General features: G+C 35.7%; 1 protein-coding gene across 1 annotated transcript in view; it reads left to right on the top strand.

Moving 5' to 3' along the window:
• The first annotated feature begins 300 nt into the window (after positions 1–300).
• cta (Guanine nucleotide-binding protein subunit alpha cta) overlaps positions 301–18,354 on the top strand; it is a 31,681-nt gene continuing 13,627 nt past the window's right edge. Inside the window, exon 1 of the mRNA XM_043213684.2 lies at positions 301–1,105. Coding sequence (XP_043069619.1) covers positions 743–1,105 — 363 coding nt within the window. The 5' untranslated portion in view covers positions 301–742. The remainder of the gene's footprint in view (positions 1,106–18,354) is intronic.

Here is an 18,354-nt window from a genome sequence, read left to right as displayed (position 1 = left end):
CTCCTCAAGGAATTTTCTGGGAAGTTTTTTTCACAAATATCCCTGAAAAACTCCAATAAAATAAAGCGCATAAAAAAGTTGTATGAAAAATACCCAATATCTCTACGTCATCGAAATCAAATATGTACAAAAACTCCTCAACAATTTTCATATACGGTCGCATATGGAATGGGTCCTGCCGACCGCTGCTTTAAATATAAAAAAATACTGTTCTTGGGTTCCATTTTCGACCATTTCACATCGACGCTATTTTGGCGCCAATAGCACCAAGCTAAGTATAAACTATTTGTTATCGCATATAGTAATTTTTGTTAATGAACTATCGATGTTTCGGCTGTATATACTTAGACCAATAAATAATTTATTAAATATTTTCCAATATATGGCAAATTTGCGCTCACCAAAATAAATAAATATGTTGATATTCTCGCCTTAGAAGACAATATATTTTTTAATTTATTCAACTTTGTAACAGTTGTCTTAATTTTTATATTGAGTAGAGGCGATGCGAAAAGAGGCAAAAGAAACATTCAATCTGATTAAGATCGGTTTAGGAGATGTCGGCATCACTGACAAATTTCCAACTTTAATACCTATACTTAAAGAAAATTTTTAACAATTAAACAAAAAAACATCGCGAAAAACATACAAAACGGATTTTCTGCTATTATATTTTGTGTGGCTAAATTTTGTGTCACTCCAAAGCTTCGGCGTGTGTGAAGAACTGCGCACGTCGTTTACAATGTCTAGCATTACCTTGCCCATGTTAACACATGGAGGTGCAAATGAGGGAATAACTGAAAATGTTAACAATGACATGCGCACTGGAACTCTAACTCATCTGATGGAACAGCACAATATACCAAGAGAGGAATTATTAATAATGTCAAATGATGAGAACGGCTTTATGTCGAGTGGAGCAGAACAATTACGGCACCAAGGTAGTCGATTACAGACCTCACGTTTCATTTGTCTTCGGTGTTGCGGAAACTTCCTTACTTGTTTAGTGCGGCTGCGAAGTACTCCCGAAGAACAGGAGCAACGCTACAAGTCCAAAGAAATTGATCGATTTCTAGAAAAAGAAAGGCATACGTTTCGACGCCAAGTAAGTTTTTATTTGATGATCGCCAAGTTTTGATTAACCTTTTTTAATTAGCAAAAACTTAAAATTTTTTGTAATTCGCAGCTGTAAGTAATTGGGGAGGTCCCGAAGTTGATTCACCCTTGTAGTTAGAATCAGAAATATATTGCAAATATGAGATATTGGCTGGCTGACCCTTTTGAGAATTGAATTTTAGAATTTTTATTTTTTAACTTTTAATAAAGAGAATTGAGAATTTTATTATTTATTATTTAACAAAATAACAATACAAAATGTACATAAAAGAATACAAAATTAAAAAAAAAATTCAAATCTTCTACCTTCAAAAAAAAAACTAAAAATGGGCAATAGAATTTATATAACTCATTCATATGAGGTATTTATATAACTTTAAAAACACCAAACGGACTATAAGGACTATAAGTCTGTGCCAAGTTTCAACCCGATAGTCGGAGGGGTGGTCTCCAGAGGTCCTTTGATATTCGATGCCTTTGAAAATCACAGTGGCTTCCAGCCAGCTCTCCATTTTTGCTGCCTGTTTTAATCGATTATGTCAGTTCAGGAGGTGAGGTCTTTAGCAGAGCTGAGTTTCTGCACTGAACGCATCACTGCGTGCACTGGGTATGAAATTATTTATGTAGTTTGTTAAAAAATGTATCTCTTTTCCATTTAATGAAAAAATGACCTTCCCTTTAAAGATTTTTCTTTCTCGGTAAAGCTGAAAGTATAATTCTATTTTTTGCCATTGTACATACTTCTAACTTATCTACGCTACTTTTATGGTATGGCGACGATATTATACTATACCATAGTAAAATATTTTTATGTTAGCATGAATGTAATTTTTCAAAGTGTACATGAGGCAAAGTGGCATAGGCCATAGACCGCAAGTTGCCGACGACGGACGTCCAACACCTCACAACACTTTTCTCGGATATATTCTTGGAATAGATAGACCCAAAAATTGATCCAAAAACAAATCAACCAAAAAAAATGGTATAAACTTTAATGTTTTAGATTTTGACTTGCAGGTGAAAATTAGCTTTAATTAAGGGGTTATATACAGTTGTAATATATGAAAAAATCGATTTTTTCTTTTTCGATCATATTCTTTAAGTATATTCTTTTGGGAATACTCTCACAAAAATTCAAAACGATCGGAGCATTAGAACCGAAGCTGTAGCTATTTATAGCGCACTATCTGCATATAAAACTTGAACAAACTTGAAACTTTAAACGCGATTATCTCAGAATCTTATTTTTGGGAAATTACCTTTGCGGTGGACACGATTACTAAAAAACTACTAATCCGATCAACACCAAATTTTGACCACTTATTTATTATGATATTAGCTAATCCGTGAACGGGGGATTTTCAATTTTTTTGAAAACTCCTTTTTTAAAGCATAAAAATCGAAAATCTTATACCTTGAAAAAGTACATTTTTTGTTAAAAACGTCGCCATTTTTTGTTTAATCAAAATTTTTAAAAATCCCTCGTTCACGGACTAGACAATACAATATACTAACTAAACTTTTTTGAATTTTGGATTTCGGATGAACCGTTTTCGAGAAATCATGTCCACCGCAAGACACCATCGAAAAAAGACGATCCGGGAATTCGGCTATAGCATTTTTGTTATGTAATATTTTTTTATGAAAAAATTTAAGTACCCAGAAACATGTACTAAACAACGTCGGTAAAACATTTTTCATAAATATTTTCTATGGTGTCAAAAAAAAATCGATAATAATCCATATTTTTGCGCGGTACAACTGTATATAATATAACCCCTTAACTTTGATATGGTTTTAACTTTGATATATAGTTACAGCATAACCATAATGTATATGTATATTATGTAGTCAAAGCAATTTTTTGGGTCTCAAATAATTCCATATGTAGAAAACCAAATTTTGTATGCAAACCACGTGCCAATGGTTATAAAAAGGAGATATTAAAAAACAAAACGTGAGTTTTAGGTAAAGTAATTGGTATATTGATTTTGTACTGTGATGTCCACAGCTAATATCGTAGACTCTAATATCTATTTATACCCACCAAAAATACTATAAAGAGAAACGAGAATAATAGGTATGTTTGGGGGGTGTGTGTGTGAACTACTTTTTAGGCTAAGCAACGCGTAAAGATAACCGTATTATACAAAATAAAAAAAAGTTCATTTTCGTATTAATCTGTGGAAACGAATCTGCAATGTTCAAGGGTATATTGTAGTCGTGTAAATGTATGTATGTAAAACAGAGAAGGAATCATCTCCAACACCATGAATTATACCTATATATTATTGAACAGTATCCACAGCCGAGTCAATATAGCCTTGTCCGTCCGTCTGTCCGTATTAACGCGTAGATCTTAGCGACTATAAAAGATAGGATTTGGCATGAAGACTCCTATATTGCCCAAGCAGTCACGTTTGCTTTAAATTTTTGCCACGCCCCTTCCCCCCCGCAATACTATATAAATATATAACTATAAATATAGTTAATACTATATAAATATAGTTTGCCACCTGTTTGCCTCTGTCTTTTATGTAACATTTCGTTTTTTTATTAAAAGAACGATACAACATTTTTTTTTGTTTTATATTTGAAAATGCGTGGGTTTCCGATACAAGATGATGAGAGACGTCAGACGCCAACGATCTTCGTATGCTCAGTCACTGTTCCATTTTATTGAAGCTCTTTTAGTAAACCACATTTTTTGTTTTTTGGTCTGACGTTAATACGAACAAAGCAGATGGTTTTCCAACTCGTGAGCATGCAACGTCTAACGTCAACGTCATCCATGTGAAAAACAATGATTTTCTAAATTTATGCCGCAAACACTAAACAATTGGCCTTGTGACTAGTTAATTGTTATTGCGAACGCAAGGGGAACTGAAAATTGCAATCGTTTGAAGTCAAATTGAAGATTATTCGGATTCGGATTCAAGAGCTAATTGAGAGTGTACAAATCGGCAAAAGTCGTTGGTAAGAGTAATTAATCCAGATCGGGCATCAACTGGGACTTTTCCATTTCCAACAGCTAACAATCGTTTTGAAAATTGTGCAGCACTTTGATTATTTTGAAGTTCCACTCTCATATTTGTGGTTAGCGATAATGTTTTCACGTTAAGCATAGTATTGAGTTGACGAAAATCCGCTGTTGAAATTCTGATAGCGATTTTGCACTTTATTCGGCTGCCAAGGTAGTGTGACCAAAACAATGAAGAAATAAGGTAATACTGAACAGCTGTTGTTTGTAAACAAAAAACAAATAAGCAAAAATGAATTCAAAACGATTAGATGTTGGTGTTTTGTTTATGTATTTCGCCGCTAAGGAGCTGATTAAGAAATAGAAAACTGGGTCAAAATCAAAATCCAAATCAATTACAAATCATTTCAATGCCATTTTATGGCATTAAAATGCCCCTTGTGGGTCAAATCCCATATTATGGGCTTCGTCTTGACCGCAGAAATTAATTTTAATTTGTCCTGGCTCGTCATAAATTTTCGGGCCGACTATTTTTTTGTTTGGTCACATGAAATCAGCAGAGAACAATGAGTAGCTGTCAAACAATGTTTTACGTGTTTTACCAATAAAATATTGGTTTATAGCAGTGGTCGGCACGGCCCTATCCCGAGGGCATAGGAAATTTCTCTGCCCGAGTTCTGCCACACACACAGTATTAATGTGTGAAACATCATGCTCACAGCCTACTTTCTGCTATTCGTTACTAACACTAATGCGTTTAAATCATATCAATGTATTGGGGTGCCGACCACTGGTTTATAGTATAGTATGTTAAACCTTGCGCAACCTGAGACCGTTCCAACGAATGCAAAACCGTATAATCGGTTCGTGCTTTCTGGAGTTATAGCGTCATACAGGAAAACCCGAAACTCTTGAAACTTTGCACACACCCTTCTTTCCTTTGCACGCAGTATATAAGTCGGAACGCCGGGGATCGGCCGACTATATCCTATAGCTGCCATTTTACTGATTGATCGGAAATGGTATAACTTCGGTGTATTTAGAGTTGGAGAGTTCAGAATATGAATTTTAAATGAGAGCTATTCTTGGCAAAATAATACATGCTAAATTTCATAACGATCGGGCGACTATATCTTATAGCTGCCAAAACATAAGTAACATAAGTTGTTACTTATGTTACTTGCTGCCAAAACAACATAAACATAAGTTTATCAACAATATCGGGTTTCAGGCGAGTCCTGCGGTCAGAAATGATTTGCCCAGCTTTGCTTAAGGCCCTTTCTGACACGCAGAAAGGTACTTTTCCTTAGGTTTTCCTCTTGAAATTGACATTACAAAAACATTGATAATATAAAAGAATCATCGATGTTTTCGAAAATTTAAAAAACATCGATGCATTTGATGCGGTTTGGTAACAAATTCTAGCGGCAACTGTTTTAAAGAACCAAAAAATTAAAGGAAATCTCACAAAAAATATCACAAAAAACCAAATGCATAACAAGTGCGTAAAAAAAAGGTAACAAAAAGGTCAATAAGCTGCTTTCGTGTTTCACACTCCCCAAAAAATTATTCCATCGTTAGAGTATTCATGCACAAGCCTTACAATAAAACAAGAAAAACTTAAAAGCAATCGGCGTTTTTAGTGACTCCGACTGAAATATACCCTGTTCCTATCTCAGTACAGGGTGACAATAAAGAACTCGCACAAACATTTTTGATCATAACTTTTTAAGGAACTGTATTTGAGAAAAAATTCAGATACACAACTTTTAAATAGGTGTTGTGTTAACACATATTCAGCCGGTTTCAAAGTGGCTTCCTTGGGCTGCGATGCAGAGCCCTAAACGTTTCTGGAAATTTAGCGCAATGGGCCGCACGTCTTCTTCCGATAATCGATCCCATTCTCGGAGCAATGATTGCTTCAGCGCCTCCAAACTTATGTGGCGTTTAACACATGCCCTGGACTCCATCGGATTAAGATCTGGCGAGTAAGGGTGCCATTCAATGGATGTGATAAAGTGCGGAAAATTGGCTTTGCACCAGTCCTGACTCAATTTGGCTCTATGGGCTGAATCCTGTTGAAACGTCCACTCCGTATCACCGAAGTGCTGCTGGGCCCAAGGAAGCACAACAGTTTCCAAAATGTCCCGGTGGTACACTTCCTGATTGATTTTGACCCCTTGATCGATGAAAACAAGGGGTGTTTTACCGGTGGCGCATATTTCTCCCCAAACCATTAAAGACTGCTCACATTAATGGCGCTCGATTATTGCAGAGGTACCTGGAGCTTCAGCCGACCAGCTTCTGTCATTTTGGTGATTGTGCGCCTGTTGGATGGTGAATACCTTCTCGTCCGTGAAGAGAATACGCTCCCATTTTTTACTTGCGGCCCGACGCTTTAGCTGACGGCATCTTTGGAGTCTCACGCGCTTATTGTCATCCGTAAGAAGATGCACTTTTAGGAGCTTGTAGGGCTTGAGATTAAGTTAATTTTTTGCAATCAACCGAACACTTTCTCGATTCTCTCCGATTTCACGGGCTATTTTTGTGACCGAGACTATGCAATTCCGAGTGATCCTTTTTTCACGATCTTGCGAATTCTAAAAGTGTTAGCGGTGCATTGTCTGCCTCGTCTGGGACGGTCGACTTCATGTCCAAGCTCATTAAATCGCCGGATAGCGTCAGAGACCGTTTGATTTGGTATTCCAAGCAAACGAACAATGTCGCATTAGCGATTTCCTTGTTGAAACAGTTTTAAAATTGCACAACGATTGTTAGACATCCCGAAACAAATATCAAATTGATGAGAATCACACAAATGTAAAAATATTTGTTTCAGAAAAGTACAAGCTATCGATAAATGCATTTATTTAAGGGGTTATATACAGTTTTACCGCGCAAAAATATGGAATTTATAGATTTTTTTTTTGACACCATAGAAAATATTTATGAAAAATGTTTTACCAACGTTGTTTAGTACATGTTTCTGGGTACTTAATTAAATTTTTTCATAAAACAAGAAAGGAAAGCTAACTTCGGGCGGAGCCGAAGTTGATTTACCCTTGCAGTTCTTAGTTAAAAAAAATGTTCTGCGAAGAACAAATTCATCGCTACAGGTCGACCATTTTGGCAGAAACAAAAACAAGAATGAATTTCTTGCAGTGAAAAGTTTTCGGCACTCCAACAACAAAATTCATTCGGATTAGTACGATTGAGGAGAATAGGGAAAACACGAAAAATTGTTATTGTAACTGCCCTTTGCTTATGATGGGACCAACGATGCTTATGGCGTGAGCAACGAATCTTATGGCGTGAGCAGACTCACACCACTCGGTAGGCATGAGCATTTGCAAAAACAAATGAGCAGCAAGAGCAATGGGGTGAGCACCCCTGATCTAGTCCGTGAACGAGGGATTTTTAAAAATTTTGATTAAAAAAAAAATGCGACGTTTTTAACAACAAATGTACTTTTTCAAGGTATAGGATTTTCGTTTTTTGTGCTTTAAAAAAGGAGTTTTCACAAATTGAAAATCCCTCGTTCACGGACTAGCTAATATCATAATAAATAAGTGGTCAAAATTTGGCGTTGATCGGATTAGTAGTTTTTTAGTAATCGTGTCCACCGCAAAGGTAATTTCCCAAAAATAAGATTCTGAGATAATCGCGTTTAAAGTTTCAAGTTTGTTCAAGTTTTATATGCAGATAGTGCGCTATAAATAGCTACAGCTTCGGTTCTAATGCTCCGATCGTTTTGAATTTTTGTGAGAGTATTCCCAATAGAATATACTTAAAGAATATGCAATAAAAAAATTTTTCATATATCACATTTTCATATTTTTCATATATCACAACTGTATATAAACCCTTAAGGGATGCATCATAACACATTTATAATAGATTGCTTCAAAGTTTGTCCGGGTTATTTATTGTCACCCTGTATATTGATTTTTAATGATTTGTAAAAATATATATATATATATGGTATAACAACTTTTTACTACTAACTCTTAATGTTATTCCGAAATAAATTTAAAATGTATGCTGAAATATTAAAAAATATAATATAAAAAATAATATAATTTCTTTCGTCATTTAACCCAATAATGAATACCCGAATTTTCTCAGGGTAGCAAGCATGAAAAGTTAGAAAAATCAAAATTTGTGTGCGCTGGCTTCGAACCGAAATCCCACGCACACATGTATGTGAATGTGTGACACGCATACATACAAAGATCAATCGAAGCGCAGACCAACATTCTACGTCGCGCTCCTTTCAGAGACTGAAAAACAGAAAGTATTCAATGAGATCATGAGCGTAAGATGAACGAACGATGAGCGTAAGATGAACGAACGATGAGCGTAAGAAAGAGAGTAAAATCTCGCTCTGGAGTCTGTCGCAAGAAATTTTTGCGTCCATTTCGTTGGTGGTCTGGGTTCATGGGTAGTCTATATGCTGTATGGTTAGTGATACTGCATACGTAAGGATGATCTAAAAATTTATGGTCTTGTGTGGGAGAAGCGGGATTCTATATTTTCTTCTTTCTCTCTTCGAGATTTGCGCATGTGCATCCTGCCTTTACTAGCCCGGGCTTTTCTTTTGTATGTGTACATAAACTCCTTGTCGCTGTTTTTTCTTTATTTTCCATGGGTAGTTATTTTGAGAATGCAATAGCCGACAAGCACTAGGACACTGCTTAATTGCTTCTCAATGCAATGGTCGTGAGGGCCCTATTCCAGGGGCATAGCAAATTTCTCTTCCCGAATTCTGCCGCACACACACACAGTATAAACCAATGGTACCCAAAACCTTATCCTATGGGGTTGGAAAATTTCTCTGGCCGGCCTCTGACTGCACATCGACACTTTTAACACTGCACTATGGGCGATTTTTCATAATGGGCGGCATAAAGTCATAAAATTAATGGTGAAATATTAGGGAAAAGTTTTTTTTTAGCTGAAAAACAATTTTTTTTTTATCGGTTGGCAACTCTTTTTGTGGCAGCCCTTCAAAATTAGCTAATCTGTTGAAGCTCGCAATTATATAAATTGGCACGAAAAATTTCATCCTGTTGAAAGTGCTTAAATTATTGTTGGTTTCGTTTAAGGGGACCCCCCCCCCCATTCTCGATTTTAAATTTTGACGATTTTCAAGGGGCTGGCAAATGAACATTAATTATTTTTTAGGGTTGTAACTGTGCATACATATATTAACATATAAAAAGGAAGAAAACCATTACAAAAATTTTTTTTTTTTTATTTTGTTGTTGTTGTTTTTTGTTATCAAAGAAAAGCCCTTCTTTTTGGCGGCGCATGTGATTTCCTCTCACTAGAACATCTGAAACCAAAAACGGGATTGGAAAGAGTTCATGTTTGGTTCTCGTATGAACTAGGATTATTAACATTGCTCAAAAATTAACAAAATGGCGGACCTTTAAAAATTATTTTAATTATTTTAGCCACAAATCAAGCTGAAAAGTAAAGAAGATCTTCACCGATTTGATTTATCCTAGTTCATACCAGAGCTATATATGTATAGAATAACGTGTTAAAATTTGGAACCGATTGGATTAATAGTTTTTCAGTAACCTCATGCGCCAGTCGTAAAAACATTGTTTCGAGAAAAGCGCGTTTAAAGTTTTGAGACGGCTCTCGCCGTCACCTGAGGCTACCACCATAAATCGGCTATATCTTCAAGAGTTTTTGAGATTTTCACATGAAATTTTCAGGGAACATTCTTGAATAGTTATTAGTTCGAACAAAATAAAAATAAAAAAATTTTTGTAATGGTTTTCTTCCTTTTTATATGTTAATATATTATATATATATATATATAATACGATTTAAATAACACGATTTTTTGAAACCGAGAATGGGGGGGGGTCCCCTTAAATTAATAAGTGTAATATGGATAGCAAATCTCAAGGTATTTAGAATCTTTTATTTACGTTAAATGTGTATAAATGTTCGTGGTGTTTTTAATGTCCGGTGTTATTGTTGATTGCATTTTTAGTAAAAATATAACAATTTTAATTGTGTTCCGTGGAGTATTTCTTGAAAAGTGCATATCAAAACATGCAACTAAAAATGGCAAGTTACTAACGAATGTGTCTAGTTTATTGTAGTAATCATGTCTTTTGCTCCTTTTTGTTCCTTTAAAAAAAAATTCACTTGAAGTTTCCTTTACGTTTAACAACAACACGCCTGTTGATATTTGGAACAACAACAATCGCAATGCTGATGCTGTCACAGCGTACATAATGGAAGAAATAAATGAAGATAATTTGAACAAATCAAACATACAGCAAATTAAGGCAATAGTGAGCAATTTTGAATATTATATAAAACGATACTTGCGCAAATACAATCGAAATCTTGAGCGATTCAAGTCAATTCACACAGAAGGGTTTGCAAAATGTATGGAAATAAAAATTGATGTGGAGGATACTGCTCGAAGCATCGAAGACTAGGTGGTGACTCGAAGGTGACTACGAAGGCAAATGACACCAGAAGTTGCCTAGTTGCCTAATCTAGAAAAAATTCTAGATTAAGTAATGTGGCTGACGTTTTTTTTGAATAGACTCATCTCATAGACTCATTTTGGACTCATCTGATCCATTAATATCAAGCTACTATATAAATAAGAGGCTGCAAAATTTGAAAAAGAAACCGCTTCCAATAGAAGTTTAGAGAATCCAACATGAGATCTGAGTTCATACCATTTTTTTTTAATGATAAAGACACCGAATCAGACAACGAAAGCGATGACAAACATGAGAATTCTTTTGTTTTGAATGATGAAGATTATTAACTTTTTGTTTTTTTAAGGGGAGGTTCTTTTGGATTTTTTTTGAAAAAATATTTTTTTTTTTTTTTTAATAAAATGAAAGTTACATATGTGTAGAATATACGTGCCAAGGGATTTCGATACGACGCGTATTTCTTGAGCTAGAGCGTTTCAAACATACCCATGATAACAAGAAAGCTATGTAAAGGCAAAGTTTCTAAAAACATTAAACGCGTTTTTCTCGGAACCATGTTTTCAAACCTCTTGTCGCGCACAGGGCTCGTTCTATTGATCCGATTTCCTTCATTCAAAAAATTTTTAAAAGTACATACTTTTTTGTATGCCTTATACCTAAAATTGGCATAAAAAATTGTTTATTTATAATTTTTAAACGAGATCAAGGTAAAAAAAAAGAGAAAAAATGTCATGTTTTTTTAAACGTCCATGAAATTGGTTTATTTTTACCAAAATTAATTGTCGTTAGGTATAAGGCATAGGAAATTCCATCAATTTAAATAAATTATATACATTTTTAATTTAAGTTCACTACCAGCGCACAGTGGTTGCTCCCATAGGCCAAAAATAAAAAAATTGATAACGACAAAAATAATCGAAAAGTAAACAAATCGCCTCTAAAATGTCCAAGCTTCTTCATGACAAACCAGATTTGTCTAAAAATCTAACTGGATTTTCTAAAAAATGATTTGAAGATGCTCATTTGTAAAGCGCGGCTGCGCGCATCACGAATATTTCACAACTATACCGCACTTTGAAGTGGTCAGATCATTATTTACGTGTTCAAATTCAAATTATTTGTAATGGATTTTAAAGTTGAAGGTATTTTCTATAAAATGAGATATAATTTGATATATTAATAATAATTATTGTTATTATTATATTACTATGAACTAATACATGTTTTTTCCTATATTTTGAACGTATTTTTCATGTTTAGCTGAAGTTTTAGTAGTGATCCCACAAAATTCTACAATTCGTTTATATACCCATGTGTTTGTCGGTCTCTAAGGGTAACAAATGTGCAAAAATTTTTTGCCAAAATTTGCCTATGTGTCTAATATCGTAAAATACTAGTAAAAGTAAAGTAAAAATACTAGTAAAAATACTAACACCATCTTAACATGAAAGTTGGGCAATTTCCGTTTTTTCAGTTATATGGCAGCTATAGGATATAGTCGGCTGATCCTTATGAAATTTGGCATGTTGTATTATTTTGCCAAAAATAGCATTCGTACCAAATCAGAATTCTCTAGCTTTAAAAACACCGAAGTTATATCATTTCCGATCAATCAGTTATATGGCAGCTATAAGATATAGTCGGCTGATCCTTATGAAATTTGGTAGGTCGTGTTATTTTGTATATATATAAATATAGCATTCTTACAAAAATTGAACTCTCTTACTGTAAAAACACCCAAGTTATAGCATTTTCGATCAATCAGTTATATGGCAGCTATATGATATAGTTGCCCGATCTGGCTGATTTTAACATATTATTTTAGAATAAGAATATAAATATTTTGTGCCAAGTTTCCAGTCCCTACCTCAACTAGAAGTATTTTTGGCCGCTCTCTTCATACAAGCCGGACCACTGTGCAGCGGCCCTACACTCCACAAAGCAGAAAAATAGAGGTCTACGAGATCCGCCATTTTGAAGCCGCCATTTTGAATTTCCTGAATATTGAATATTTTTTTTACTCGTTAATCAACAACGAATCAAAAGTTCAAAAGCATAAGTTCGTATGTTTTTTCATTTTCCCACAATCCATTCTCAAAGTTTGCTTAATTTTCGGAAAAATCCAAAAGAATCCCTTAAGTTTGGAATATTGTTAAAACATGGTAAAATATTATTTTTCCTATTTTTATGCTTTGTTTTATAATAAAAATTGAAATTTTTGTACAAGTGGCGGAAAATAAAGGTGTGGTTAAATTGACTAAAAAAAATCCGAAATCAAACTAAAATATTGGTAACCCTTAAAAAAAAAAAATAAGCCCATAAGCTCCGCCAAAATCAATTAATCGCCCATAGTGCACTGTAAAACAGTGGTCGGCACCCCAAAAAATGGATTTGATTGTAACGCATTAGTATTAGTAACGAATAGCAAAAAGAAGGCTGTGAGCATGACGTTTCACACATTTATACTGTGTGTGTGTGGCAGAGCTCGGGCAGAGAAATTTCGTATGCCCTCGGGATAGGGCTTTGCCGACCACTGCTGTAAAACGACTGTGCATTTTAGTGTGCTTCCGGGAGAATTCTACATATTCGAACACAAAGGCAAGTCTAACATGTGATCGTATTAGTGTGGGCACCACTGCATTATGATTCAGACGACCCCTTAGATGGCCAACATTCCATTTTTAAAAGTTAGAACAATGAAGTTGTTTTTTTTCGAATCGTATTAGGACTGACCATTAATGATGCGAATGACATTTGCGAAATCCGAAGCTAAACTCTGTTACAGAGGCAGGCGGACATGAAAACTAAGTGGTAACGGCCAACAATATCGACAATACATATATCAATATCGGGAAAAAGCGTCAGGAGTTGGCAGCCCAACCACAGGGTGGATCGGGTATGATCCAACTAGTGTGGAAAAAGGCCGCAAAGCAGATGGATTTAAAGAGGTGGAGAAAAAAGTATTCGACAAATAAAATAGGGAATAAAAGTGTGGCAAAGGTAAAGAGAACTGGCCCGGGGACCATTGCGGAGCAGGTGTCGCATAGCACGAGCGAAAGAGCAAGGAGGAAAGGGGTAGGCGAATTCAGCGGATAGAGGGCCGAAATTAACCTTTTTCTCAAGGATCGCCCAAGCCCTAATTTTTTACGGCGTGTTCCCAAACACGTGAGCATAAAGCTAGCGGAGCCCGAAGGGCGTAGAAGAGTACAAATGCGGTACATTTCCTCGCGATAATCTTACTGCGGTAGCTTCAATCAGGCGGAGCAATTGAATCAAATTGCTACTTCCAAGCTCGGGGCCTAGAGCCCCAATTTCTTTGTAATTCGCACTATAATGTTCGCTTACGGGCAAGGCCTCGAACCCACACCCACCATCTCTCATTTTCTCTTATTATACCCTTGCAGAGGATATTTTAATTTTGTCCAAAAGTGTGCAACGCAGTGAAGGAGACATCTCCGACCCTATAAAGTATGTATATTCTTGATCAGGATCATCTCCTGAGTTTATTTATTTATTTATTATTAAAGATAGAGAAGTTTGCAAAACTAGACTAACTTAGTTGGTAAAGCGCTGGCAGCGAGGCCTTCGGATTTTAAGGTTACTGCTATTTAAGTCTATTATTTTATTTACATATTGTTCGTTGTAATTAGGCTACTTAGTTGGTAAATTTTGTTTATGTACGTTTTGGGTGTTATTAAATTTTGTGGTATAGGTTTGAAGTTTTTAAGAAAATGAAGATTTTTTCTAAATTATCAGTGTTAGTTCGTTAAGGGGTTATATACAGTTGTGATACATGAAAAAATCGATTTTTTTTTTATTGCATATTCTTTAAGTATATTCTATTGGGAATATTCTCACAAAAATTCATAACGATCGGAGCATTAGAACCGAAGCTGTAGCTATTTATAGCACACTATCTGCATATAAAACTTGAACAAACTTGAAACTTTAAACACGATTATCTCAGAATCTTTTTGCATGTCGATTTTGCTGTTTGGTCGGCTAGCTCATTGCCTGCTATGCCTATATGACCAGGGATCCACAGTATTTTAATTTTTGGGGCTAGTTTTGTAAGGAGTGATCTAATTTTGTTGGGGTAAAAATTGTTGTTATTTGTGTTTCTTATGGCGTCAATTGCTGAGAGAGAGAGTCAGAGCAGATCATGAACTTTCCCCTTGTGCATTTGACTTGGTCGATCGCTACTAATATGGCTATTATTTCTGCGGAGAGTACTGATGAATGGGGGGGTAGGATACCATATTTAATTTTTTTTTTATTATCAATCAATCAATAGTTATATTTAAAATCTGTCCGGAGATATGGATACCATATTTAATAATATGAGTATCTGTTGTGATAGCATATGATATAGTGGAGTTCATTTTTGATCCATCCGTAAATATGAATTTGTGTGTTTTATGGCTGTCTTTGGTATGTTCGTATAGTTTCATGTATGTATCTGGTGTTGTGGTTTGTTTCTTGTGCGCTCTAAATGTTGTGTCTATGAGGTTTGGGAGATCCCAAGGTGGCTGGTATTTGTGTAGTTTAACTGGTTCGTAGGGTAGGTTTAGTGCTTGACAGAGGTTTATTGTGCGGTCTATGGTTGATGTATTCTTTTTTGATTTTCTTTGTTTGACAAGTTTGTGTATTGGTGTATCTTTGGAAAATATAAGGTTTTTTGTGAGTTTGGCTGTTTGAAGGTCTCGTTTTTGTTCTAATGGGAGGATGTTGGCTTCGTATAGCAAGTTATTTATGGGTGTAGTTCGGTAGGCGCCAAGGGCTTGACGGATTGTGGTGTTAAAGGGGGTTTTTAATTTGTTAAGCACGCTTTTCGGAGCCTGTCCGTATAGAAACAGGCCATATTCGATTTTTGCTATGACTGTTGCTTTCGCGACGTGGAGTAGTGTTTGAGTGTTGCAATTGAATTTGAGATTGGAAAGGCATTTTATAATATTCAATTTTTGATGTAGTGATGGAAGAAGTGATTTTATGTGTGGGTCCCATTTGTATTTACTATTTATGGTTATCCCTAAGATTTTGAGTGCTGTTACTTGTTTTATTGGTGTATTGCTACAGCTTATGGTGCTAGTGCAATTTTGTTTTTGGCATATATGGAGGTGTTGGCATTTAGCTAAGGATAGAGATGCCCCTGAATATGAGCACCAGCTGCTTATGTCGTGTAAAAGGTTGTCTAGGTTAAAATTAAGGTGTTTGTTGTTTCTGAAGTTTATAATAAGGAAAAAGTCGTCGGCGTAAGCGTTAAATTTAATTTCTTTGTGTAGAGATATTACGTTTGAGAGTTTATTGTATGCGATGAGAAATAGGATTACCGATATAGGTGATCCTTGTGGGATACCGTTGGATAATGGGAGTGAATTCGACAAGTGCGGACCGACTCTGACTATTATTTTACGTTTGAGCATAACATTTTTGATTAATTTAGGGCCTGTTTTCCATTCCTGGAGTTGATCAATTATAGTGTGCACACCTACTCGATCAAAGGCTCTTGAAAAGTCAAGAGTGACGAGGGAGGTGTGCCTTTTCGACTTCGTTATGAGATGGTCTACGTATAGGAGACTATCCGAAGTCGATTTGCCTTTTTTGAAGCCGAATTGGTTTGTATTTAAAAGTTTGTTGTGGGTCACAAACCACCAAAGTCTTTTTGCTATGATTTTGTCCAGTGTTTTTGCTAAACAGCAATTGAGGAAAATGGGTCTGTACGAGGAAATGTTTGTTTTGTCGGTTTTTGGTTTAAGTATTGGTATGATTAAGCTTATTTTGTAGGCTTGAGGTATGTGGCTGTCGAAAATTTGATTAAAGAGGTTTTTAATTCTGTTTTTAGTGGTAAGGGAGCTGTTGCGTATCATTTCGTACGAAATTCTGTTTAATCCTGGAGTGGATCCTTTAAGTGTTTGTAGTGCTGCAATTAATTCAAGGTGACTTATGGGTTTGGCTGTTGAGGTCGGTGTATAATTGGTTGTGTTGATTTTATATTTGTTATTTCGGAATTCGTCTGAGAAGTTTAGGTCGCTTGAGAGCTCTGAGAAGTGTTGCGAGAAGGAGTTGGCTATTTCGAGAGTATCTGTTGTTGTAGTGATGTTTTTGGGATCATGTATGGCGTGGATTTGTTTGCTTGGGTTAAGACCGCAGAAGCGTCTTATGTTGCTCCATATTTTAGATGAAGGGGTTTCTGGTTGTATGGTGGATGTAAAGGATCTGGAAGCTTCGATTTTACTTTTTTTGATTTCGAACTTGTACTTGGCGTTTAAGCGTCTGTAGTTTATAATATTTGTAAGGTTTATGTTGCGATTAAGTGCTTTCCAAGCTAATTGTTTTTCTTTTTTTAGCTGTGGCAGTTTTTTGTTCCACCAGGGAACCTTGTAGGGCTTTGTATTTACTGAGGTTTGTGGGATGGAAATGTTTGCGCTATGTAATATAATTTTGTTAATTTGTGCGGCTTCTTTGTTGACGTTTGGTGAAGTGGGGAAAATTTCGTTATTTTTGTGTGTGAGAGTCTCGTATTGCTCCCAGTTTGCTTTTTTTAATATAAAAAATGGTTTTGAGAATTTGTTTATAGTGTTTGGAGGGAATAAAGAGATAACTATCGGAAAATGGTCGCTGCCATGGAGATCATTAAGTATTTCCCACTTGGCGTGTGGGGCTAGTGTTGCTGAGCAAAGTGAAAGGTCGATATGCGTGTATGTGTTGTGTGTTGTGAAATGTGTGGGGGATTTGTCATTTAGTAAGGTTAGCTGTGTGTTGTCAATAAATTGTTGTATTGTTTTTCCTCGAGAGTTAGCTTTCGGGGAACCCCAGGCAGGGTGCCATCCGTTAAAGTCTCCTAGAATTAGTGATGGTGTTTGGTTATTATACAAAGTGTCTTCAAGCATTTTGTTTGTGACAGTTCTGTTTGGGGCAATGTATGTTGTCTTTATGTGCATGTTCTTCTTGGATTTAATGTGTATTGCTAGAGATTCAAGGTCGTTTGGAATGTTTACTATAGAATATGGGATTGACTTGTGGACTAATAGCGCTACGCCGCCAAATCTATTGGTGGCTATGTTTGTTAGTAGAGTGTAATTTATTGGAGTTGGTATATTGTTAGTATATTGTATGTGAGTTTCTTGAAGTGTAATGATATGCGGAGAGTATTTTTTAATCAGGATAAGGAGATTATTATAGTTATTTGTATATCCTTGAATGTTCCATTGAATTAAAATTAGTGACATACTGGTAGTGTAAAAAGTTCTAGGGTTGAACCTGTGGAGATCTGTGGCTTTTAAACCTATTCGGTGTCGCTGTAAGTGGAATGTTTGTTTTTGTTAGAGGATTTGGCTTTTGATTTAGGTGGTTTGAAGTTAGTACACAGAGGGTTTGACTTATCTTTAGGGAAAATTTTTAGTTTAAGGTCCTTTGTGAGTTGAGATCCGTATGAGGTTGTTATTCTGGTGGGGTTCATGTTGTCCGTTTCCATGGCTTCGGTGTCGTCCTGGTCGTGTTGGTTGTGTTTTTGGAGTATTTTTTCCGGTGCCGGTGTGGTTTTGGTTGATGCAGATGAGGTTGAAGGTGTGTTTGATTGGTTGTGATCGCAGGATGTGGATGTAGTTTGTGCATTTGCAGATGTTGATGTGAGCGTATTTGGAGATCGAGTTCTTATTGTGGTTGTGGTGTTTGTAAGTGTGTTTGCATAAGAGTTTCTTGTTTTGTATCCGTGTCGCTCAAAGTAGATACTCAGAGCAGTTTTATGATCGACTTTATCGGTGGTTTTTATGGCAGCGA

Source organism: Drosophila bipectinata, chromosome 2L, assembly GCF_030179905.1.
Source record: "Drosophila bipectinata strain 14024-0381.07 chromosome 2L, DbipHiC1v2, whole genome shotgun sequence".
Classification (NCBI taxonomy): Eukaryota; Metazoa; Arthropoda; class Insecta; order Diptera; family Drosophilidae; genus Drosophila; species Drosophila bipectinata.
This window is presented reverse-complemented; position numbering and strand designations above follow the sequence as displayed.